Raw genomic sequence first — 27,319 nt, 5'->3', positions numbered from 1 at the left:
TTCAAGACGATCACCCTTTCGTCCGGCCCAGCTCTCCCCCCTTGACCAAATATGGTCAGTGCTGATCATCAAGTCCACAAGCCAATGGGTGACGTCAAAGTCAGTAGTATTTTTATACAGTCCATGTTGCAGAGAAATTGCTCATGTTGAGTCTAAATGCAGAGCTGAATCACAGAGTGCCTGGACTACACTGCTACAGCAGTGCCTCTGCCCTTCCTTAAAAGGGCCAGGTGGCTGCGCTTGCTTACTCCATATGTACTCAAGGGATACCGAGCCTTCAGAGCAAGGCTTCTAGGCAACCATCCTCACAATTCAACACTGTCTGCTTTTAGACCATATAATATATTACAAAATAACCAGCTGGAAGAACAAGATTTTCCATTAGTAACTATGGTTCTATTATCCCTCAAATGAAAAAAGAGGAAACAACTCTAACATCGACAACACGCTCACATTCGTCACGCCAAACCACAGAGGACACAGGTTGGACGAAGGCACAGTAGGCATATTAGAAATACAGTAAACACAGAGAAATCAAGGACAGAAGGCTTTGTGAAGGAAAAAACAGCAGGTTGGTTGTGTTTTTTTTTGTGGCCTGAGTTTGGGCAGGAATGCTCAACTCCCCAGCAGGTGCCAGTGGAGGAGGGTTTGAAAGTCCAGGCTGAGTGTTTCAAATAAAAAAACACAGTGTTCCCAAAAAACTCTGCCAACAGTCTGCAGAATATTCCAATCATTGGCTCACAAGCAAAAGTCAAAAAATGCACATTTTAAAGTCTCTTAAAAAATCTTTCAATTAGTAGGAGTTATATTCAAATCACTGGCTCGCAGACAAGAAAGACATATTCAATTATGCTTTGTGCTGTTCTCTTAAAAAATCTGTCACACACTAAGGAGGACTTGTGGGATATCTACTCATCTACTCAAAGGAAAAAGTGACAAATTGTATGATGAAAGTAGCAGCTCTCTTATTGTTTCCACAAAAAGCCTGCCAAGCTATTTTGTGTTCAAATTACTGTCTTGGAGGCAGAGTGACATATTGCATGGTTTGCTGGTGCGAGCATTAACATTTTTTTTTTCTTACTTTAAAAGCTGCCGTTCACACTGATGCTGTCATCGTCATCTTGTCACATGTGCTGGTGTGCCAGCGCACCAGATGGCAGTTGTCACAAATCCCCCACCCCCACACATGCACTCCCTCCCCCACATGATGTGACACAATGACTGGCTAGGTGGTGGACCGCACGCCTGCAAATGTTACTGCCCCCCGGTGAATTCTTAACCTCGTGTGTGCATCATAATGTATCATATACCATAATCGTGAAGGATTTACTGTTGTCCTGTGCTATTGTATGGACCAAAGAGGATTACCGCTCGGTCCCTTGCATCATCCTTTGTTTAGGAACCTTTATCAGCTAACGCATCTCTTTTTTTTATTATGTCTGAACATTTGTTGAATATCTCAATACTTGGCTCCAAGCGTAGTTAAGAGAGTTTTATGTCGGGCCAGCTGAAAAGTAAGCTGGCTCTGTCAATTTTAAGGGATTTCCATGAGCCGGTTTTCTGTGAAAATGCCTGTTTTGGCAGAGAGTGAGTATGTGAGGGAGTTTTAGTATTGCATTCAGCAGATAAGCCAGCATGCTACATCAGCAGTCCATGTTATTCTCCAAACTCTATTTCGAGGATGTTTCCAAGCATGACAACAAATAAAATGGAAATATGACATGCACCACTCACTTCTTCAGTCATCTCATTGGGCTGAGAGGTTTCCTAAAGCCTTTTAAATATTAAAATCCTAATATGTCGTTCATTATAATAACCTTATTAATAAATATGGATTGATATTAGTTGCTACAGGTTGTGGCTTGTGTATAAAGATAGCGTTGTTTCATATTGTGAGCTGAATGTCTGATGAAGACCTATGACTGAAGAAATGTGTTTTCACTAAACTTCTAAAAAAGTGCTGACAGTGTGTGGGGGTTCACTATCCTCTTTCGCATGACTACACTCTCCTACGCACCTTTCTACCAGGTGTGCATTAGACAATATTCACAATGACTTTATAACAGACTGTTTAATATGCACTCTGTTGTAATGACACAGTGACTTGGTCTATTCTGACATCTTTGAGTTTGCCCACAGGTTTCTGTCGTCTTGGTCTGTGAAAACTGGGCTGTGGAGTTTTCAACATTCCATGACATAATGTTAAAGCATTTTCTCTTAAATTAATTAATTGCACTCGTGTCAGCCGGTCTGTGCCTATAACATTATTCTGAAAAAATAGGGAGAGAAGGATTGGCATTTTCTATCCATTAAATGTCAGCATGATGTCAGAGAGGCACTACGAGATACTCTGACATCATGAAGTCAGACTCACATCAATCTGTGATTATAAAGTACTGAGTTAAGACTATCCTTTGTCTTTAAACAATCTCATTATTGTTGCTGTCATATCCAGAACTATATCGATAGAAGATGTTTACATTCATTGGCTGAAAAACATTATATAATATCTTGTACAGTTCACATCTTATAGTTTTAGACTTTTCCCATGAGATGTGCTGATTCTAAGCGGAAACCTCCAGAGCTGAAAAATGAAGCCGACGCTGAAGTGCCAAAAACTGCAATCCCTCAAATGGCCACTTGAAGCTGGCTCCAAAAGTGAGTCAGTCCCTTTAATCCACCATGTTAAAATGCCCAACTTCACAGCAGAAATAAAAATGTTTACAGCCTGGTACCAAATATGGTTTTGGTCTCTATAGTTAATTTCACAGTTCAGTCATGCACTGCTAAGGGTGTGGCCACTGACAAGTTGCTACCATGGTGACAATGTCGGTTAAGTAAAATGACCATGACAAAGCCCCAGATACACAGAAAATAGGTGTCGCATTAGCTGTTGCCATTTTAGTGTGTTTTCAGTTCATGAAAGTTAATTGTAACATTTTGATAGGCTAAAAAGTCTCGCTCAGGGTTTGGTTGTATTAAAAGACCCTCTAAGGAGCCCTTTGTTCAGTTTTTCCAGTGAGTACATTTTGATTCATGGTTTTAAGCCTATTTTTCATGAGCAAAAATTAGCAATAACATTCTCACAGTTAACCAGACTGTAAATGAACCGTGCTAACCAAGCTAGCAGTTAGCATTGGGGTTAGCTCCACCCTTTCGTTAAAATATAGTCACTTATTATCACTTCTGGACCCAAAAAATTCAAGATGGCAACGGTCAAAATGCCAAAGACTTTAAAAAGGGAGTGCACAAACTAATGGGTGACATCGCGGTGGCGACAACCAATATTTTATTCAGTCCATGGTTGGATCAAGACTTCTTTAGCAAAAACAACGCTGTAGTTATTTTTGCCTGTTTATCCCTTCTAATGAGTTTGGATTTGTGATCACTGTTCCCCTTTGCCAATACAATCCATTTGTTTGGCATACACAGCCGCAAATTACACAATCCCATATTACACATTTTTTTGTGTGACAAGATGCTTTCACAAATAACAGCAGCTATTTTGTCTCTTTAAAAGGCCATTGCTTGTCTCATGTAGCTCTGACAAACCATTTATAAAAGTGGGGATTGTCAAAAGGTACTGTTAAATAGCATACAAATTAACACAGCTTCCTGTTTAGGTGCATTTGCAGTTGTACAGTTGTGGTGCCACAGGGTAGATGTTTGTTTTCCCCAGTGATTAACAATATATGGCATACAATGCCTCAACTGCCTGTATACAAAAGCTGAATTTTACCTGAGGACTGACTCCCTCAGAGTGGGCTGAAGCTGCTCTTGCAGACTGCGTGCACTATGACAAACGTTTTGATCTCATTGAAGTAAATTGCTCTGTAAAAGCTAAAACTAGTCCTGCACAAATGAACTGATAGTGAATACTGTGCAGTTTCCTTTGGGACTCGACTGTATATGTGTGTGTGTGTGTGTGTGTGTGTGTGTGTGTGTGTGTGTGTGTGTGTGGTTGTGGACCATCTGCTCAAATTGTACATGAAAAAACACCTCTCCCCAAACTCAGAATGCTGACACTGACTTTTCTCTCGGGACCTTGCTGTCATTGATTATGCAGGTTAACATGAAATCATCTCTAACATAAACAACTAATAAACACTGATATTGGTTACAAAGATAACACTTTCTATTATGGGCACCTTTCCACTAATAATGTTCCCAAATTATTTTTTAGAAAGTGCCTGATATGTATTGCTGAACACAAAAAAATCTTAACTTGGATATTTCACAGACACTTTGCACTTCAATTATGCACAACTGCATCATTCACAGACCTGCCAACCTTGAAGAAAGGTTATGAGTACCACCTTACCAGACACTCGTGCGTGGTCATGAACATATGTGGACACGGCGGCACTTTTTTTTTTTTTTTTACCATAAAAGTCAATATGCACATGTGGCAAACAGAAGAAACGAGCATACGTTTACATATTCATATCTATAGGCCTAAGCCCCACATACGTCCATAGACGCCCAATATTTGTTTTATGGCGCAGATCAAGGTCAGTTTCATCAATCTGATGGTAGTATTGATCATCTGCTTAAAAAATACAGTAATATGTCCTGTTGTGACAAAAAGAAAGATTTCAAGTGGGATTCGGGGGGTTCTCCCCCAAGAAAATTTTGAAACATCACATGGCGAAATCCTATTTTCATGCAATTTCATACAGAAATAGATGATAGATCATAGACAAGTGCATTACATTAGCATTCCTCATCATGTTCTTGTGTAGTACGACACCTATTAACTACTCTCTTCTTATTGCCTTGTTTTTTTTCTTATAGAAATTCAGCAGACTCATCAAACAAAAAGTCTTTTTATCACAAGTGTGTTATAGTTATTCAGGCAGGGCACATGGTTTCATAACACAGTTGAATGTAAATTTGTCTGCAATTTGCTTACCTTGGTACAATTCTCACCAGCAATGTATCGACGACAGGCAACTTTGACACTATTTACTTAAGTGTTTGCCCTACCATTTTATTAGGGGGGCACCCCGCCCTGCCCCCCCTTGAAGGTCAAGTTAATTTTATTTAATTTTATTTTCTATATAGTGCCAGATCACAAAGAAGTCACTTAAGGTAACCTTTCCTATAGAACAGGTCTATACCTTGTCCTTTTATTAAACAAACTAAATAGCGTTATGTTATTTATCTTATTTACAGACCGCGTGTCATTTCTGTCTCTACATGGTCGCGCATTTACAATCCTCCCCTGCTCTCTGTATTGCGCACGGCGGAGTTTGGCCCCGTTGGGCGTGCACACACACGTGCCCGCACACACACTCACACACACACACACACACACACAAGTGAACACACTAGAGGGCGTAAAAAAATAAATAAAAAAGGACTCATCGGTGGAGTGAGATTTCTTAAACGGGCGTGGGAAGGTGATACCGTCTACCGGACTGAACACACGGTAACTCCGGTCTGAGCTGACGGTGAGGAGCTAATAAGAGCTAACTGCTAACAGACAGAATAATATATGCAGCAATCTGAAATCTTTTCGTTCCGCCTACGCGCCTATATTCACCGGGTATCAACTTGAGTGACATCTTGCATAGATAAATACACTGAAACCGGCGAAATGCGCAATCGAGTGATATGCGTACTTTTAGAGCATCAAATCGTACCAGCATACTTTGATGTCAAAATGCGTGCCTGGTACGCAAAATACGTACAGGTTGGCAGGTCTGCATTCACCAGTTCATTCTTACAAATTCAAATAAATAAGGTGGCACTCAACAAGTGTGCCAACTCCAATTTCTTTATAATCAGTGACAAATTAGTACACTAGAACACACATTAGAAACAACCTAAAAAGTAACAAAAAACTTGTTAACTAGAGGTGTACCCTGAGGTCTCATGTTCTGTGTGAATCGTCCTTTAACATCACAGATGTGCAGCATTTCTAATTGGAACGTGCACATCGCCTTGAAAACTAATGAATAATCAAATAAGGCTTCATACAGTTTCTTGGCACGCTCTGTTTGCCCTTGATCCAATGTTGTCTCTAACTGTTGCAGATGATTATTTAAAGTGACACTAATATGGTATTAAATGACATCTCGCATACCCTAATTTGATGCTTTGCCTGTTCAAACAAGGTAGTTAGACAAGACCTACATAACAGCTCACTCTAAAGTGCAAACTAATTGACAAGGGATAGAACACTAGTTCTATTCAATTACAGGGGCAGAGGGACTGTTCAAATGTCTCTCATGTATTTCTCCATTGAGTTACATTGATTGTTGGTGCTTCAAGAGCGCTTACATGTATCACCAACCAGTCAGCCATCTCAGGCTCTGGGCCCACCTGCTTTGGACTGTGATACTGTCTTGATAGAGGCGGTCAAACATGCAGATCTTCAGGTCAATGCTGGGCTGAGCCACCCACACAGGGACGCTGACTGCCACACCCCTCACCTGGATGGGTATCTGTTTGTACCGACATGGCATTGATCACAAATGGTCCACATAACATAACACTAAAATAAATAAATAAATATGGGTCTGCCATCTTTTAAAACTATACTTATGATATTGACAAGATGATGAACATGGTGTGTCTTACTGGTTTGCTGGAGAGGTCTGAGAATTTGATGTGAAAGTCCAGTTTGGCCTCTCCTGGAATGGTTGGCGTGAATACAACCTCCAGTTTGATGCTTTCAAAAGGTCCAATCGCTCCTTCTCTGACCTGGAGGGAGGGTAGATCAAAAACGACAAGCAAACTTTTAATTTTAAACATGTGATGTTATAGGCCACAAAACAAATGTAAAATGATCAGTTAGCTCAAAGCTGGGGTAGGCAGCTTTATTTTGCTGTCACTGGGCAAAAATCCTGAGCATACTGTAATTCAAGTGGCCTACGAGAAAACTAGACTTCTGCATCTCCTCTTCACTCTGTTTTAAGGCTTTATAAAATCTAGCCTGTGAAGGGAGATTTTGGCCAATCACAGGTCATTTCAGAGAGAGGGGGTTCCCATTGGCTGTTCTACAAATGCAGATGCACTTGCATTTCCCTTCATTGAAAGCCTGATTCAATGATGGAGAATCCTGCAGAAGGATTGCTATTCCAGCATTGGCACCAACTGCTTACACTGCAAAGCAACCCAAAAAAAGACAGACAGATTTATTAAAAAGAGATTCTAAAAAAAGAGTCTGATAATAAAGGCAATAAAACACGTGTCAATATCAGCAAAGCGTTTCAGAGATGGAGAGAAAATGTTGTTATTAGTATAGCCTCTGCTAACCGCAGCCACAAGGCTTACGGCTGTGGCTTCAAGTTCACATTTATGTAGCTGACGTTAGCTTGAGCCTCAAATCACAGTGTGTCCTCTGTCTCACACCCTGCCACTACAGACCAGCTTGGGAGGAGAGTGGGCAGCAGTTCTGGAGACTGACCCCCAGTCAGCAGTATTTCCAGATATCTGCCTACTCCAGCTGTAAATGAACGTCAGACGTTTCCACTAAATACAAAGTTGGACTATGACCTCTAAATATTTTCACTCAGCTTCCTGAGCTTTCTCTGTGTGAATTCTGATGCTGATTGAGTGCACACAGGTAATAGTTTTGTTAAACTGTTTTACTCTATGACACAAAAACCATGTCTATCCATGTAGGGGAAGCTGAAATCTCTCAGATGTGCAGCTTCAAATGGTGCGCAATCAAAGGATGGTGAAAAGCAATGTGGATCGTCTGCTAGGCTACAAAGCATCAAGGTGGTGAGAGCAATAATAAAAAACAAAAGAGAGGAGTTAGCCATTCTTGCAGCGGCCGACACTATTATGTGGGACAACACTAGCTTGATGGATAATCTGCCATTTAAGACACCAGCCTTCAACCACACAATGTGAAAGTATCAGTCAAAATGACAATAATCGAGCCACAGGCAGACAGGGACATGCAACACACACAGCCAAAACAAGCACAGAGGGAGAGGCGTTGCACCATTAGCCCCCCACTAGAGAGACGTAATGAACCCTGAACAACTCCAGAACTTCACATGGGCCACAAGGCACATGGAGCATCAGTGCTAAAAACAAGACAGATAAGCAAGAGAGTGTTCTACAGACACATATCATAGTCTGTTGCTTCAGAAACAGAGCAGGTGTCTCTCTGCTAGTCCAGTTACACAGGCTGGTACTGATATTTCTGGGTTGGATCTATTAAAAGTGATTTATTGTGCCGCTATCTTCAATATGACCATTTTCATATAAACAGCTAGCAGGAGGGGTGGTGATGTTGGCCAAACAGTCGTTGATCACCACCTTAACTCTGACCACCAGCTCTTTTCCATACACATGTGCTGTCTTGACTTGAATATGTTTGACTCGGCATATCAGCCCAGTCAACAGGGATTCACATCTCCATACAACAGGGCTACCTGCTTGAAGGTGTGTCTTCAACCAATGACAAGCTTGTCTTGAGTCAATGACGTTAAAAGCAGCGCCCTCTTAAGTGCTGTTTAGTATTGCAATGTGCAACAGTTTGATGGTAGCCAGCTACTTCTCATCATGGATTTTCAGGCTGCGGTAACAATTTTACTTGGCATCTACCGCTTATTGCTTGAAAAACAGAGACGGGATGACGAGGCAGCAGCAGTGGAGGCTATTTGAAACATGTCGCTGAATTGTCAGTAAACGCTGATGCTCAATTGTCCCTGAATGATGACAAAGCCCATCACTGCAAAATGCCTTGTGGAGGTCGGCCTGCTTTGCCCTGACTCCAGAAATGGTGCATCTTGGGTGTGACTTGGCATAACTTGGCACATTTAAACTGCTAATGGAAATGCAAATTAATGTGGCATGGTATGACTCCGTGTGGCCAAAAGTGCCAGTGAAAAGGTTCTATAAGATACCTCAACTACTACCAGACAGATAGAAATATAATATGTTATGGTAATTTAGGGTCCCAAGAGGATAATTACTAATTTACTTCTAAATGATCCCTGATCCCTGACATTTTGGCAGGTCAAAATTTTCTCCTCACCAACACTTTATTCTGCTTTCAAATGCAAAAAATTCCCACTTACGAGGCCGTGAATACCACAAGAGGGGGGTGTTCCTATGTTCTCCTCTCATGAACATGGTAAACGCAACCCCATCTGAACCCAGCATTTGCCCATATGTATCTCAACAATACTGAAAGTCTACAGCTATGGGAGCAGCTCTGTGAAGCTGTACTAAAGCACAGTGGGTGCTTGAGCTGAATGCTAACATCAGCATGCTAACATGCTCACAATGACAACGCTGACATGCTCATGTTAAGCAGGTGAAGTGTTTACCATGATCACTGCCTTACTTTAGCACGTTAGCACGCTAAAATTTGCTAATTAGCACAAAACACAAACTACAGCTGAAGCAGATGTCCTTAGTTTTGCATTTGATATGATTATAAACTTAGATACTGAAAAGTAATCATTTTGCTATATGAAAAGTCAGTGATCATCAAAATAATTGTGTTACTACTTACATTTCCTATACTTATGTCACAGCAGTCTGAGTGGCTCAGGTCCATCTGGGCATCCACATCACTGGACACACAAGTCTCAGGAACAGCCTCTGCTGCTTCTGGACCTGCAGCTGAAGCCTCTGACACCGCTGCACACACACAGACACACACACAAGACAAAACCTGATCTTGGGTCATTTTTACTGTTGCATGGTTGAGTGGTCAACCTGCCTTGAGGAGCTGCCAACCCATCAAATACAACTCAGAGGATACGCTGTGAACTCGGCAGATGAAAGAAAAGTTTTATAAGCCAAATTTTGGCCTCATGGTGGCACTAAGGGAGAGCTCACGAGGGTCACCAAAAATCACTAGCTTTTTTCCTACTGGCAGTTTAAGTGTGCGCTTGAAATAGTCTGCAATATGAGCAAGGGATAAGCAGAGACAGCAGCTCATCAGAATTTTGACAGTTCAGTCTAGAAGTACGAAATACCACTTCCTTTTCCTGGGAGCATGAATGGGCACATCAAATTTGAGACCAATCTGCAATCTGGCCAATAGTTCAAGAGATATCGGTGACATGAAAAGCAAATACAGGCACAAAACATCAGCTACTCTCAGCAGCCTAAACATTTGGCCCAGATCAGACAGCCTTTCCCAACAATGGTGAATAGAAAAAAAATAGACATTCTTTTCCAAACCAGCAGAGCAGAGGCAAAAGATAGAACAGAACAGCTTATCAAAGCATCAGTGGAGGAAAGTGCTGAGTGCAGTGATGAAGACTTCTGATCTGAGAGAACATTAAAGAGCAGATGCCTCCTTGTCATCAGCTGTGAGAGCAAGGTGAACCGTCCGCTTTCTGTGTGTGTGCTCTTTTTTTTTTTGTTCTCACCAGGACCAAATGTCCTAACAGGAACAGGGAGATGAGAGAAATCATCCACAATGAGGAGATTTTGTCAGTCCTAACTTCCTGTATTTCACAGGCAGTTTTAGGAAACGCTGTCCTCTACAAATTATGTTCATATACAACCGCACTTATTATGTTTAGTAGTTAACAAAATGCTGCTCAAATTATATATTCATCAACATGACAGCCAGAGGCAATGCTGCTTTTTGTAACTAAAGCATGAATATGGCTCTGTGTAAGCAATTCAAAACACTTTGCAAAGACGAGGGAAAGAATGTGGGTGTTGGTTAAATATTGAAAAGGTCACTACATCCTACTGCACGCTTTTAGTCAGCATTGATTTTTTTCCCATACTCTCACAAATATTATAAAACAAGACTAGGACATGGCTGTACCATACAAGCTGTGAGGCTGTACTGAGCTGTAGGCAGTGCTCTGAGCTAAATGCTAACATCAGTATGCTGACATGGTCACGTACAGTCATTTTCTTGAGGGGAATATTTATGATGATACAACCAATATTTTTTGTCTGGACCAAAGTGATGGAGAGACTGACAATCCGTTATTGGCATGCATGAGACATGCAGCCAGCATGGCTAAAAATCTTATCAATTAAAATATTCTGCTGTAATAGAATGTCTTACTTCCTACATCCAAACAAAACACTGCAAGAGAACGTCATGCAAAAGACAATTATTCCTCTAATACTATGTGCCAAAGCAATGACACACTAATGGCTCAACCAGGGTTGAACCAGCATAGACTTTGTGTTTGATAGGGATTAACCCGCACTGACCATCTCCGCTTTGTGACTGAGGTCAAGAGGTGGGTCGGACAAGGGTCAAATTTAATATGAATGGCACATGACCAAGGCTGCTAACAACCAGGGCAGGACAAATGATGTCACTGGTTGCAAATGATGGCGCACAGTCGTGAAGCAACTGCCACAGGTCACTGCAGCCCATAAACAAACAGTGAAATCATGGCAGCAGAAATGTTTTCAGCAACAGCTAAGGCTATTTGAATAACACAGAGATTTGGCAACACTTTGAGTGGCAGGAGCTCCTGGCTGTCATGGTGAAGAGGAAATTAAGTGGCAGATGACTGGGATGCAAATTTGTGAATCCTAGGATAGCGAGGGAATGATCCACCCTACTCTACTTTTGACTGGCTAGGACTCTTTGCCTTTGTTGGTTGGATTGGATAGGTTTAGGCAATGGGAGTGGGATTGGTTAAGGTTAGGGTTAAGAATGTCAGCGTAAGCTAAACAGAGACAGAGTAAGGCGAGTCATTCCTTTGCTATGAGAGAGGCATCCACTGTACACGGAAACAGGTCACAAGCAAACGAAGGTGCTGAAAATGCACCTAAAGTAATCATATTATTACAGGCCCAAACAGGTAACTGTCTACCAATGTGTGCGCCACCCAGGTCATAAGCTAGCAGCGGCGCTCATTTAGTGATTATTAATGCTAATATTCTGTTCAATGAGGAATTCAAGTACAAAACACAAGTTCTGAATATGATGTTTAAACCACCCCCCGACCCATTTCCAGCACTGGTCATTGGTGTAAAGGAGGTATAAGTTAGAGTGACCCCTGCCAATCGTCTGTGTCCATGCTTGTCATGTGTTGTAGGCAGGTATATGATGGCCAGTGGGAAAAAAGAAAGAGATGATATCACATTTGGCAGCACCAGTTAGGTTCACATGGGTTGGGTTTTAAAGTTGCAGGTTCAGGTTTCAGGTTTTAGTCCATGTAGAACTCTATTTCAGGGTAAAAACTGGCACTAAATCATTTTGTGCATGTGTGCATGTGTAAATGTGTATAACAGGTTTACCTGGGTGCTCCTGCTGTAACGCCTCAGAGAGCCGCTGACTCTTTTGCTTTGGTTGGAGATCTCCGGATACAGAGCTGCTCTGGTGGTCCAATGTTGTGTTTTGACTGCTTGTCTCCTGTGAGCCAAAAACAACAACAACACACAAACTGGGTTTATATAAGGACAGTTTATTCATATGACTGTCTTTAGAACAGGCAAGTGCACTGACTACTTATTCATCAAGTATGCTGCAAATGCTCTAATTTTAAATTCTCTAATTTTCATTTGTAGCTGTAACTTGACAATCCATCAGCCCAGCAAAGATACAGCAACTCTTCAGATCGACAGTCTGACCTGGCAGGTGTTGGCAGAGACCTGGGATGCCATCTGGACATGGCTATTTTCTGGACTGAGACATGAGGAGGTGTCCAGGCTGAAGAGGGTGGCCAGTGCACCCTTGTTGGTCAAGGTGATAGTCCATGAAATAGTCTGGCCCACAACGTGCGAACCGAAGTCAACGAACTGGCTGTCAACCTCCAGCTGGAAAAAAGGATAAATTCACATACAGTAATTAGCAACAACAGCAGTGAAAAAAAAAATACATTAATACATACAGGAATTAATTAAACATATTACAACGTCTGATTAGACTGATTAGATCGTGATAGAAAGGCAGTCAGTTATTCTGTAGTGCAGTGATTACATATTTATTCAATAATCATTATTGTTATCATTCCACTATCATATTATGACAGCAACATAAAGCTACAACTACATGGTCCAACTAAATCCATGTCGTAGATACTTATACGTTCCCTAACGATAGCATGTATACATGTATAACAAGAAAAGAAAAATCTTTTCAAGACAGGCAGAGCGACATGAGAAAATAGTAAGGCATGAAAAATATATTGGTAATCATTTGGAATGTGTTTCTCAAAATTGGCTACAGCACGCTACTCACGTCACATTTCTTTATGGTGCATCTGACAGGCACAGAGAAGGGACCCACTGCTGATGCAAAGCGCACCTCTCCTTCCAGGTCCTCATTGATCTGAAGGGATCCGATAAAAGGACAATCTGTTGTTTCATAACAGCCTTGGCTACTGGACACTGAATTCAGAATAAAGCTTTGACATAAGATCAAACTAAGGCCTGTCACAAAAACTACTTTGATTGGATGACATATTGTCCCATAATTAACTTTAACAGTATTATTGTTATTTTAAGACCATTTTATACCATTGATATAATGAAAATATATATGCAATTATGGCCTTTCAAAGAGCAATGATCTTAAAAACGTTGGAATGTGAGAAAAGTATCAAAATATTCTTAATAAATAAAATTAAGCATAGGTTGTTTTCCGCTCATTCTGCTTAGGCAATGCACTAAAATCGTATAATAGCAAGGAAAACAGTTTTCCTGGGATCATGATGGATTAAACACAAGGGTAAAATCTTACAACATAAGGACTCGACCTTTATAATTTGTTGACTTTGATAAGTTAATGACGTAATTATTGTGACAGGCCTAATCATACTGCAGAAAATTGAAAACAAAACAGTGGAATGACAGCTGGCAGACAGAGAGAATGAGTTTTGACATGGCTGATGAGCATGAGGAGAAAGCTGTAGGCATAACTCTATGATTCCTGCATTTGTTGAGAAGTTCATTCTCCCTAAGACAACTTGTGAGGGTCATTTTCATAAGGACACATATGTAATATATTCAAAGGGAATAAACAAATCAGTCAAAGATTATATGATATTCAAAGGCACAGAATTAGGCTGACACTGTCCATCTGATGTGGATGTGAAAACCTTAAAATTAAAGCTTAATGCCAGCACTCTCACCTCACAGGCATGACTTTGTTTCTACTCCAAGGTGCTAGACAACTGAGCCAACACATCAAAAAATGTGCCACAGACTCCACTGCATTAAAAATCTTAAAAGGAATAAATTACAGGTGCATTGCAAAGCTATATGAGCTGTGAATGTTACTCACCATAGGTTGAAAAACAGCCTGCATGTCACAGGACATCCCAGTAGATAAAGAACCAGGAGGCTCAAAGCTGAAACACAAATCAAAAGAAGTTATGAATAAAAAAAAATCTGCAATTTTAGACAGTTTAAAATGCAACACATAACCACATATGAAAAAAAAAGGAATGCTGTTACTCTTGTTATTAAACTGGATACTACACAGTTCAGACCACCTTAGGCTGTGAAAATTATCGATACTTTGATACCTTTTCAATACCTTGTTTAAAAGGATACAGTCCTCATTAAATATACATTTGATAATAATGTGTAGAATCAAAAGAAAAAAGGAACAAATCTCCAATCAGATTTAACCCAAAGCTGAACAGCAGAAACAACGGGGAAGGAAATCAATTGGTCCTCAACCTGCGTAGGCCATCGTATTTTAAAAATTTAATAACAATCTATTATGTGTTTGACTTTTTTACATTTTGCCAAGGTGTCAAATGAGGTGAGGAGTATCGTTTTTTGGTACAAGTATTGTATCAAAGTTAAAATTCTGGTATCATGACAGCTGTAAAATATTTGTGCTGAGTAACAGAATGTCAAAGCTGTGTTTTTTTTTTGTCGGTACATCAGGTGTGAGTCTTCGCGTGGCCTCACAGATATGTGAGCAGCAATAACATAAGACAAGACCTAAAGGAAGCACTCTGAGTGATTTTACAGCACCACAGATGCCTCTGCAGTACAAAATACGCTGCATTCAAGAGAAGATCTGCAGCTTCAGATAAAATGCTTATGTGTGATGAATCTTGTGAGACTGGAATAGATAAGCACAAGAGGTTAAAAGTCAACCTGAGGCTCAGTTTGCACTGTGCAGAAAACAAAGACAAGAAAAAGCTATCCTTCCATAAGAAAACACCACAGCATGGAAGGGCATTGTCAGGAATTATTTCATTATTACGCACTGTAAACCACAGCAGAAACCAAAAGTTTATTTTCAGACGAGGAAAGAAACATGAGGACTGCGAGCTATTTCAAAGCAACATGTGTATCTCACAGCACATGTTTACACCAACCCTAACGCTGCCCCGAGGAGCTTCACAACTTGCCGCCCTCCCAGAGACACAAGAAGAGAGCCGATCGATACGAATACAGCAGGCAGCCAGCCAGAGAAGCAGGGAGGATTGTCAAAATTCAATAGATAAACAAGAAGTTGGAAACATGCAACTATGAGCATAATTTGGAGGCAGCTACTGAACATAATGGGCAGCAAACAACCTTGTTATTAGGTCTTGGTAATGTTGAAGAAAAGTAAAACTGAGTGCAATCATATAACATTTAGTTTGCATGTGCACATTCTGAGATATATTTTGTGCCAAGTTGACATTTTGGCCTGCAGCTGGTACAAGACAAAAGCTGGGTGCCTAAAAATGGAAATGGTGCATAGTAGTTTTTCTTTTTCTTTTGTCAACTTTTCAAACTCTGTGAAGAAGAATACATTCTATGTTTTTGTTGTACAGATACTGTACAAATAGAAACATATTTCAACCATCTTGGTTTTTGTTGAGCCAGAAGTAAGTGACCATATTTGGATATCTGAAGAAGGTAGAGCTGTGGAGGAGTGACAGGTGGAGCTGACTGACAACCAGGAGTACACTCTTGTCCACAGATAGCCTGTCACTCAAAGCAGCCACGCCCTTAATTATGCAAAACTTTATCCAAACAGGTGAGTTATGGTAAATGGACTGCATTTGTTTAGCGCCTTTCTAGTCATCTGACCCCTCAAAGCACTTTTTACACTACGAGTCACATTCACCCATTCACACATAGGAAATACACTGGTGGCCGAGGCTACCATACAAGGTGCCAACTGCTACTCATTTTTTTAACACACTCACACACTGATGGAAGAGCCATTGGGAGCAATTTTGGGTTCAGTATCTTGCTCAAGGATACTTAAACAGGAGGACCCGGGGATTAAACTGCTGATCTTACAATTAGCGGACGACCCCATACAGTTGTCATGAATGTTCAAATTCGCTATGGTGCCCAAAATAGTTTTTTTGTACCAGGCTGTAAAAATGGTTATTTCTGCTGTAATAAGGCGTTTTTTTAAGATTATTTTTTTGGCATTTTGTGTTTATTAGACAGAACAGATCCAGAGTGAAAGGGGGAGTGAGAGGGACAATGACATGCGGCAAAGGGCTGCTGATTAGAATCGAACCCGCAGCCGCTGCAGTCAGGACAAAGCCTTCGTACATGGGGCGTTTGCTCTACCAGGTGAGCTAGAGGGCAACCTAAGTTGGACATTTCAACATGGGGGCCTATGGGAATTTACTCTGTTTCGAGCCAGCCTCAAGTGGCCATTGGAGGAACTGCAGTTTTTGGCACTTCTCTGTTGGCTTCATTTTTCATCCCCAGACGTCGCTGCTTGGTTTCAACTGATGTAGCTGAAGAGGCTTTAATTTGATTGGTCCAATATGTGTGTAGGCAGGCACTTAAAATCTGTGCTAACGTTAGCAAGCTAAGCTCACAAAAGCTGTTTCAAAGCCAAGAGACAGAGTAAAGAAACTTGTGCTGTCGCCAACAGGTTGTGGGCAGACAGCATATTGTTAGCCAACAGGTTGTGCGCAGACAGCATGTTGTTAGCCATGTTTAAGAGTAAAGATCACACCAGTATCAAACCAGACAGAACAGAGGTGACAATTACAGAAGCATTTACTTGATGATTAATGTGCTGCAGCTGAGCAGCCAACTAGCTATCTAGTCTGCAAACTGATGTTAGCTGTGCACTTTTCTCCAGTTTGTGTGATCACAAGACATGTTTCCATGTTTGTAAGTTAAAGGAAACTTTAGCAGGAAAGCTAATGTGGGTTGTTGATCAAAGTCTGTGGCTCTTGTGCTGTGTAGCAGGCTGCCGTCTACTTTGCAAACTATGATAGAACTAAACAATATTATAAATGTTGCTGCTGAAGAACAGATAGCTTGAAGACATTTGAAATGCAACAGAGATGTGATGGAGCATGGTGCAGTGTGGAACATGACCCTGCTGCATCTGGTGGGCATGATGGGTTTGGGTGCTGTAGGCAAAACTTTACACAACACTTCACTTGACATTGTCACGCGGTAGATGGTTGAAAATACAACAAGATGATCAGTCCTACGTCCCTCTTAACAGTGATGAGTTGATGCTGCCACAAAGAAAAAGACAACTAAAATTTGCCTCTATTGAAACATGGTTTGAATAGCAGTGGACCTCTTCAGTTCAAATTCAAAAGATGCTTTATGCGCCATTGTTGGATTGCTGGAGAAATTTATCATAAAATACCATGGCTCCATATTTTTATACACTTGAAATGGAGACATAATTAGCAAACTGTGCATGCTATCATCAACATGGGCAGTGGACCATTATGTTTGGTTTGAGCCAGTTGTTTAAAGTTGTTGGTCCAGCTGTCATGATGGCAATCCAGCTCACTACTGTGACCTGGAAGTGTATGAAAGCATTCCACCTGGTTGGGTAAGTCTGCTGGTGATTAAAGATGTCACACTGCACTTTCATCAAAATTTCTTTTCTTCTTTTGGCTAATTTCCTTCCTTGTTGGTACCATTCTTCTTTCCGCGCTTTAAGACAGGTGGTATGAAAAGAGACTTGAAGAAAAAAATAGAACAGTTCACTTGGGATTAAATGCTGAGTGAAGCAGTGTTTGAAAAAGCCTGCTAGAGCCCTATATAAGGTGCTTCAAATGAGGCCATACTGTACAGTATATCTATTGCAGTTGACTGAAGTGATGAAGCTGAGACTGTGGCTGTACAGTATTACTGACGATGCTGTGTGCTCTATTTTACATTCTGGCCCATTGGCCTCTCCTACAGTAAATCAATAAGCACTCTCGGTTCATTATTCAGTTCAACAGAGCTAAAACACCCTCACACTCATAACCACATCGGAAAGCGATCGACAGTGAAGCATGTGTGTTAATAATCTCGCTGTCATACGTGTTTCACAGAAGTAAGATCTTGCTCTCTTTAAATCTGGTGGCTACAATATAATGCATATTTCTGCACTGTTGTTTTAGGAAGCCATGAAGTGCTGACACTGATGAGTGTATTAAAGGCAGCTTTCTAGGTGAATCTATCAATGCAAAGCTTTTTTTTTCTGATGGTTCTTTAAGCAGGTGAAAATTATGGTATTTTAACTACAACAAACCACAAGTAGTCTGAGGTGTGTACTATTTTAAATCACAAAGAATCGTAGGCCTATTATAGGATATAAAGCTCCACTGCAGTTTTGACTGATGCTCATACTCAATTATTTTAGACTAGTTGTCAGACTGCCACAGAAGATAAATAAAACAACAAGCACAGTTAAGTGTAGTATGGTTTTCTAATGTCAGTCACCAGAAACAACTTTCCTTTGACAGGTTGCAAGTTTTGGGAATATGAAAAGACCCTTATCAACTTTTTTAGGTAATACATTTCAACAGGACATAACCATAATATATGAGGCTGTCAAGACTGTATCTATTTCACAGTCACAAAGTATTCTAGACAAATCAAAAGGCTGATAGAACACTTTACTTTGAAGACAGGTCTAAAAGGATGAAACTCCACTCGAGGGTAAAATTAAGTGGGGTTTGCTCTGATCTCAGTTGGAGTTTGCATACAAAGGCATACAGACTTCCAAATCTGACATCACACAGTTTTGAATATAGCAAGCAGAGAAAGCTCTACTGCCACTCAATTCTAGAGACTTAACCCCTGTTGTGGGATCAAAACAGTTATTATGCTAATAGTTCTGTCACTGCTTGCTCTCAAGATTTGATCTGTGCTTACAAATCCTTCTCTGCAGGCTCACAATTCTTAAAAGTCCAGCTAAAATCACAATAGATATCCCTGACGTGGTTACAAATCATATCAAAAGTAAATTTTGAATGTATTGTATATATCTATTTTATTACTGAAACAAAGTAAAAATTAAAGCTGCAAGCAGCGATGAATGGGCCCTCATATCTCTGGGCAACTTGTCCTTTCTCCTTCATAAAGTGTGGCCTTTGGAATGACCTATTTCACATTTTGTACCACTTTCTGTGTCCACTATGTGGCACTGGAGAACACTAATTATACATCATGTTGCTGTAAATAAATTGCAAACCACACCATATACATTTCAGGTAAATCAAAAGATAATTGTCTGACAAGTCTTACTTCCTGTTGCCAGTAGGTGGCACAATCATCATGACACCTACTGTGCATGTAGTTGGCTTCAAAACTAGAGCCTTATTAAACATGCAAAGTTTGGGGAAGATTGGACTATGTATTCTGGAGTTACAAAACACTTCCTGTTTGGTAGCGAAACACTGACATTTGACACCTAGCCACGGTCACACAGTTCGACGAAACCGCAAGCTTTAAGCAAATTTTGATGTCCAGTGGGATGGTACAGACAAAATTAATTAGAAGTCAATCGAATGTAAACTGTAGGAGGAGTTCTTTAAAGTACAACCCCTGGAAATGACTAAAAAATTAACAAAAGTGGCAGTGCAAATTAGAAATAGCTGACTTCCTGTTGGGTTTAGGGCTTGGCTCCAAGAGGCTTTTTTTGTACGTCTTGGGATATTACATAGGCCTACCAATTGTCAGTGGAATGCTCCTTTATTCTCCAAGCCTCAGAAGTGGTGGGACAACGATGGTGTAAGTACGTGTTTAATTGATAGCTGAGCCATGAGGGGCACAGGGACACATGTTAACATTGCTTATACTGGTGCACATGTAACTGTAGCTTTCAAGCCAAGAACAGACAGCATTTTGTGAATGCTGGTGCTGAAGACTATGGACCACATAGCTTTTAGAATCTCAGCTGACTGATCTGTGCACAGTTTTAAGATGTTGATGTGGTACAGTTGACTAACTAATTAGCTATCTAGGCTACCAATATTTTAGGTGTTGCTTGATAGCATATTCAGCAGCCCAAGATGCAGCACGAGAAAAGTCTACATACCTGTAAATTTCAAATTAGCTTGGAAGCTTATGTAAGTTTCATTCAAAGTCTATACTCTTTGCTAGCTGCTTGGCTCTAGGGATGGAAATGTCAGCCTGCCAGTTGGCCAAATTTGTTTATGTCTGTCCAAGCTAATTATAGATCATTCTCCACAGGATGATCTATAATTAGCTTGGAGGTTCCCTAACTTTTCATCTAGCACCCAGTAATTACTATCCAAGGCAGCAAGGTTGGTACTGTTTTTACCTTGAGTGTGTGTCATCATGGCTATATGTGATACGTGGAGATAACTACTGCAGCGAGAACTTAACAGAACACAGTAGCTGTTTTAAATATTCTGGCAGGTTTTTTTTTTTGTTTGTTTTAAAAAAGATTATTTTTCTGGGCTTTTTGCCTTTAATTGACAGGACAGTGTGTGAAATGGGGAGACAGAGAGAGAGAATGGGGACTGATGCGCAGCAAAGGGTCGCAGGCCGGACTCGAACCTGCGACCGCTGCAGCGAGGCAATGCCTCTGTACATGGGGCGCTGGTACTATCCACTATGCTACCGACGCCCCCTGCCAGGTTTTTGAGTCTGTTTGTCAGTAGACAGATTTTGTAAGCACAAATGAGTCACAACCATGCAAGATGCAGTCACAAAACTTTATAGGTGTTCTATTAAGATCAAAGTGAAATTCGAGGATGCATGTTGTCCAAGCAAGGGAGTCAGGAGGGGATGGGGCAGTTTACGCCCCTGGCTTACATTCGTTTTAAGGGGCAAATTGGGGTCGTGACAGGTGTGATCCCATCTAAAGATGGTCTCTAGTTCGGTTTATGACTAAAATACCTACAAAACATATGACATTTCAATCAGCCTCAGCTGTACTTTGTGTTTAGTGTTAATAGCAAATGTTAGCATGCTAACATGCCACATTAACCATGTAATTGTGAGCACTACACGCAGGCCGAGGCATAGCACGGCTAGTATGGCTTTAAACGTTGGTCTTGTGTTATGACCCAAGCTGGAATTATGTTTAGGTATATACATATGTGTACACACACAGGAGGAGCTTGGATATGCTGTTGCCACTGTTTTTTTAATACTTGTATGTAGTATGTTTACATTTGTTTTCACCTCTGTTTGGAATCTGCCCTCGACTTGAGTTAAAAAACCAATGGGGTGACACAAAGCGAGGTTTGGGAGGGGCTTCTGCATCCTACAATTAACCATAGCACCCTTCTCTGTATGGGTTAGCAAAGACATCTACATGTATTTTTGGAGAAGCATTCTGGCTTCAGGTTACTGTCTGGCTGTTGGTCAGCGTCCTCATTAGCCAATTATAGTATGGTGACGGCTATGGTGTCACCATATAGTTTCGAAAACCACAAAATATATAAAATCATAAAATATAAATTTCTGCCTTTGGGATACTTAATTCTTTTTAGAAAGAGAAAACAGGACGTATTATTCATAAATCAGGTCTGTATTGTAGAGTTCATCTTGGGTCATCTTGGTACCTCGTAAACAAGCCTTGAAATGGTAAAATCTGAGTACACTTTCAGAAACCTCTTCAGTGGAATCCTGTAGCAGACATCCTAATTATATCAACTAAAACTTAAAGGTTCCTTTTGAATTTGTATTCTCCATGTACTGTTTTGTCATTAATGAATATCCAGAGACTGGAGGCAAAACTAAACAATGTATTTCGTCCTGATGCTGCGTGATCTGGAGCAAATTAAACAAGTTGTAGGTGTGATCGCACCCTCAGATTTTGTGGAGTACCACCATTTCTACTACAGTCTCAGGCTTTATCTCACAACTCGGCTCAGGAGCATACAGACCACAGAGGGGTGTCTTCCTCTCAGCCAGTCATTTGCAGTACATGTGAGGAGGTGACACTAATTGCATAAACACAGCTTCTATACAATGGCTTTTCACCAAGTCTGGCAAGCCTGGGCTGTTGTGGTTTCTTGTCCCAGTAGTGAAAAGATACAACAGAGCCCATTCTGGAACGAATACACAATGCATGTACGCCGGACAAGGGGGGCGTGTAGGGGGATGGGAAGCCATTTTTAGAAATTCAGGGGGCGTACAGGGAACCATGGGCTGGTATGAAAAAAACCCAGTGTGTTCCTGGTTCACGTTTCTCTCTACTCCTGCTGTGCTAATGTTTTTAACTGGGTGAGCCATGAAGGCTTTGCAGTTGTCACGACCGATCTCAATATTATAGGTTTCAATGTGTGAATAACCAAGATGTTTTACACATAGCAGGCACTGAATAGTAGTAGGAGGGTGTATAATAGGTACTGTGGCAGAAGCAGGTGAACTTGTCAGCACATGTAAGCATTTTTTTTTTCTCAAACTTAATTATTCCTACATTATTATGTCCATTACCCTATTACAATTATGGTGGTAGTTACAGTTATGGCCGACAGGAGTGTTGTGTAAAGATGATAAAAAATATACTATATCCCTAATTTTTTCATATCTTTTTAAAATATTTTAGGCAATTGTTTGCCTGTTTGAATTGTCTCTGGGTCAATTTCTACACCACAAAAAATCACTAGTTAAGAAATTAATCCAGCGTGGGTTAATATAGCATCAATGCAATAACGGGTTAATTTTACCCAGTAACTCAAAAATAATCTAAAAATATTACACTGGATCAAAGCTACCCAATAGTGCTAGGTACAGTAAAGTTAACCCAGTATTGAGTTAGTGCTACATTGACCAACGAAAAACAAGAAATGTCCTGTCTTTCATTTATTTATTTTTTAGCTTGATGAGTCATCTATTGGTCACGACTAGTCCCAACGTTGTGTGTATAATCAGTGGGATGTATATAAACACAACAAACATGAATAGTAGACCTAGACTGTATGATGGAGCCAAGGTATTGGCAGAAATCAGGGGAGCCTGACGGCATCAGCTGTCGTTCTGATAACTGGAAGTGGACTACATTTTAAGTGGGACTATGTAACATATGCTGAGCAGCAGCCACTGCAGTCATAAGCGATTACAGGATAATGGCACATTGAATTTCCTTTAATTTCGTAGACTCTTTGAGTCAATTGTCTTAATGGCATCATCATAAGGTGATCCTTCTGGGAGCGGGTGGAATGGGACGACAGGCAGGAAACAACAAACATGTCTCCTGGTGTGGTACCATCTGTTTACTTATTGTTTTCCTTTTGTGCTTTAACCATTAAAATGTTTATCTGTGACACCCTAAAATATACAGAGAAGACTCATGAAGTCCACAAACTGACTTAGTAATGCCAGTTACGCAGCAGTATCAATCTGCCCAGGACTACTATGTATCATCGTCCTGGATCTTACTCAAGTGGATATTTAAGTCGTTCAGTGTCTTAAATTTCATTTTAGCATCACCAGATGATAAACATTCCTTGTAACAGAATTTTATAGACTACCATTTAGGTGGAAACACAGAAATAACTGGTGAAAAGTAACAAAACAACCAATTACCAAACCTAACTTTTCCATTGAAGTCAAAACAAAGCATGTAAAATGAAAGATTAATGTAATGAAGCTGTACTGCTACATTAATACTCATTAAAGCAGTCGTCTTCTTTACTGCTGCTGAGCAGGGTTCTAGTCATGGGTGAGGAAGAAATCCTGCACCTTTTTTGACTTTTGTATCAATGCATGCTTTAAAGAAAACCTTCTTTGTCTTCATAATTTGTGTTCTTATTACTCTTCACTCCTCTGGCGTCATTGTTTCCCCCACCTTATAAATCACTGCGAAGATTGCCTACCAGCTGGTGAGTTCAGATTCTGTCTGTAACAAATTATATGAGCAGCCGAATGACTAAAATGTCAGGGTTTTGGGAGATAGCCATCCAACGGCATGACGGTTGGTCATACCAGACCATGTGAGGCTGTATCAGCAAAACCCCTGATTGTATTGTAATGAGTAGAGGTGTGTTTTAAAGCATACGGATTGATATATATATATATATATAGAAAACTAACAGCAGCCAGCACCTGATGTTACTATATTTATAACTGTAAAAAAAATGCTTTTGAGTTGTTCAAAAATATATGCGTACCTTCAAAATATGTGTAATCTTGAAGAATCTGAAAAGAGTAATGTTGTGTTTTAACATGAAAGAGAGATAAGGAGTTGAGTAGGCATATTGTGCACTATAATGTATATATAATGATGTATGTATGGTATATATTTTATGAAATTGCATGTTTGCTACATGTGAGTTAAGATCAGAGGACTAGAAGGTGATATGTTCAGACAAGTGGTCCAGCACGAAGGCTCAAAAACAGCCTCAGTAGTTTCCAGCTGACCCTGCTGCAGCCTGGGAGACTCTTCACTCAGTCAGGCAGAAAGAAGAGAGACAAAGAAACCACATCAAGTCATGGGGGAGCTGATGGGAAAGTGATATACAGTGAGTGACCTGGAGAACAATGCATCTCTGCCCGGCCTGTGGGCTGCTGGCAGGCTGAGAGAGAGGAGATAGCAGAGACATAGACTGACTCACTGAGCTGAGTCTCAAAAGAGGAGCTGCAATCGTGGTGATCCAAGCTGGCGTCCGTATGTGGGAGGACAGGCTTTGCTTTCACGTCCACTCCATCGTCTTTTTAAAATGACAAGAAGTGGTTGTGTTGGATTCCTAAGTGGTAATACATTAGCAGATGTTTCCGTGTGATAACTGAAGCTGTCCAACGTGAAGTGAGTTCAGAGGAGCTTTAACATTTGTTGTTGTAACCACCTCGAGCTCTCGTGTTGTTACAATACCAGAATTCTGTCTTTAAATCCTCTTGTCTAAAAAGTACACTGAATATTCAAAACAATGGCAATTCTCTAAGGCATGCCACTGAACAACAATTGTGTGTTGTGTGTGTGTCTTTATTTGGCTGTCTCATTAATCTCTGTAAGATGAATATCTCAATATATTCCTCAGATGGGATTCGGTTTAGGTTCTAGTGGGCTGCTTGATGCTGTGCCGTGTGTGTTTGCCCCCACAGAGATTGATTTGTCCCACGGTGATACACCGAGCCAAACTGGAGTTGCTGGCTTCTTTCAAAGTCTGGCCTGTATATTTGGAACATGTAGAATCAACCTCAATATGGCATTTGGATTGATGGGGCGCTCTATAATGATGGTAGATTGACACATTAAAGGGACAGTTCAGCAATTTGGGCAATATACCTTTTTGTGGTTTTTACCCAAATTGAGTCAAACAAATTAATATCAATATAATCCCTGTGCGTCCAGTAGAGAGTTCAGTCCAAGTCACATGCTGCCTTGTTTGGCACAAAGACTGGAGGCAGGGGGAAACAGCATACCCATCCAAACTTAAATTTTTGGATTTGGGGTTTTTCCTTGTAAGTCTGACAGTGTTACAAAAAGTGCAATACTGAACCGGTGGATTGCTCTTTTAAGCTTTTCATATGGCCAACGTAATAAGCAGCACACATGCAAGGCATACTTTGTTTTCAAAATGTACCGTACCTTTTGTTTGTTGTTAGTTTGTTCTATGGAAACTCAAATTTTGTGTTTATCCTCATTGTTTGTTTATAAGGTCAAGAAAGAACTTCCCCACTCAATATTACGCAAATACAGTATTCATTACCACTACCATATGTGGATCTGACACGTGGAGTGTATTTTGTATATACTGTATATTTGTAAAGTGTATATTATAAACATTTGTTATAGCGCTTGTAGTCTTGTCTTCTCTTACAGTCTTGACCCACTTTTTGTTCCATATGCACTACACCCACTGACTACACCGTTATGTGTTTAAAGACTGATGATGAAAAAAACTTACTTGATAGAGATAAAATCCCTCAGATGAGTGGAGATCCCCAGAAGCTTGCAGTGGTTGGTGACGTAGCTGATGTTAGTCAGGACGATTTTCTTCTTATACATTTTCCCCACTTCAAAGTCCTAAAGCAGAACAAGAACATTCTCTGTAATGTCACTTTGTTGCTATCAAAATCCATTAACAAATGATCAAAACTTAATTAGACTTAATTAGACTTACATAATTTTAAATGGGAAAGATGCACATTACACACAGTGTTTACTACTATTAGATCTGCTTAAAGTGTGCTTTGTTATTTTTCAACCTGGACCTTTTTTTCCCATGTTTTGTGTCTGTGAGCCTGTTTAGACCTGGTATTGACACGCATTTTGGTGATGTAAACAAAAGTGGACAGCTGAGGCACACCTGTGTCTTACATGTGCCTCCAGATGACCACTTGTATTCAGATTACATTGTTGCCCCACACATGGTTATTATGTCCACACTTTTGCTAGTTGCGCTGTGGCAGTCTTGCTAGTCACATTAGTAGCTGTGTTAGCACAGCTGGAAATTCAACTGTCAGCAGAATTCAATGCATCTTCCATTGGGCAAAATAATGGATGGTCTCACAACACTTTGTCTAACCCGACATAAAATGGGTAAGTTACAGAGCATTAGCGCATTGTCACCAAAACAACCACCACGTCCTGCACTGATGATGAAGTCCTTGTCGGAGACGCATCAGTACACCCTAGAGTTTACACTACAAAAGGTATGTGGTCAAATGTGTCCCAGACCACCTCAGCAAGTGGTTTGAGTGATCAGATCACAATGCTACTTGGTGGTCGTTCACACTTGTATTTAGCGCTGTCCAGTGAGCTGTGATCGGCTCACCCAAAACAAATGTTAATACCAGGTCTAAACAGGGTCTAATTGACAATCTGAAACAACAAATTTTGAAACTGGTCCAGTGTTGAGCTGCAGCCAGCAGTGGCGAAACAGGTTACAATGTAAATCTTGAGCACTGTCAATTTACGCCCACTAAAATTGCTTGTTTTTGCCACTGACATGCTCAGACTGTTACAGCAAGTGTCTGCCAACATTTTGGAAATGATCTCTACAGAGGCTGTCCTCTTTGTTAAAGAGTAATATACTTTATGTTCAACCAGAAACAGCACTGAAATCGCTATCATCAGATTCACTAGACTCCATTTAAATAAACTGTAATTTTATCATTGGAAAAGACACTTCATTCTTCACAAAAGCTGTCTTGGTTTGTCTTTCCACCATTCCAACAATCACCAACTCTGGGTGGATTGAAATGAATCTTTAATTCACCCAGTTAGATGCAGAAAAAAAAATGCTGATTTGAAAATGCTTTTTTC

General features: G+C 40.5%; 1 protein-coding gene across 2 annotated transcripts in view; it reads right to left on the bottom strand.

The window, feature by feature from the left end:
* Window positions 1–27,319, bottom strand: part of cfap74 (cilia and flagella associated protein 74) — an 88,667-nt gene that overhangs the window by 45,084 nt on the left and 16,264 nt on the right. For both annotated transcript variants that reach the window (XM_033628541.2, XM_033628542.2), the window contains exons 14-21: window positions 25,959–26,077; window positions 14,192–14,258; window positions 13,148–13,237; window positions 12,538–12,723; window positions 12,205–12,319; window positions 9,485–9,612; window positions 6,586–6,708; window positions 6,328–6,449 (exon numbers count right to left, since the gene is read on the bottom strand). In XM_033628541.2, coding sequence (XP_033484432.2) covers window positions 6,328–6,449; window positions 6,586–6,708; window positions 9,485–9,612; window positions 12,205–12,319; window positions 12,538–12,723; window positions 13,148–13,237; window positions 14,192–14,258; window positions 25,959–26,077 — 950 coding nt within the window. The remainder of the gene's footprint in view (window positions 1–6,327; window positions 6,450–6,585; window positions 6,709–9,484; window positions 9,613–12,204; window positions 12,320–12,537; window positions 12,724–13,147; window positions 13,238–14,191; window positions 14,259–25,958; window positions 26,078–27,319) is intronic.

The sequence above is a fragment of the Epinephelus lanceolatus genome, chromosome 8 (genome assembly GCF_041903045.1).
Source record: "Epinephelus lanceolatus isolate andai-2023 chromosome 8, ASM4190304v1, whole genome shotgun sequence".
In the NCBI taxonomy this organism is placed as follows: Eukaryota; Metazoa; Chordata; class Actinopteri; order Perciformes; family Serranidae; genus Epinephelus; species Epinephelus lanceolatus.
Note: the sequence above shows the minus strand (reverse complement) of the source record. Positions and strands in the feature narration are given on the sequence as shown.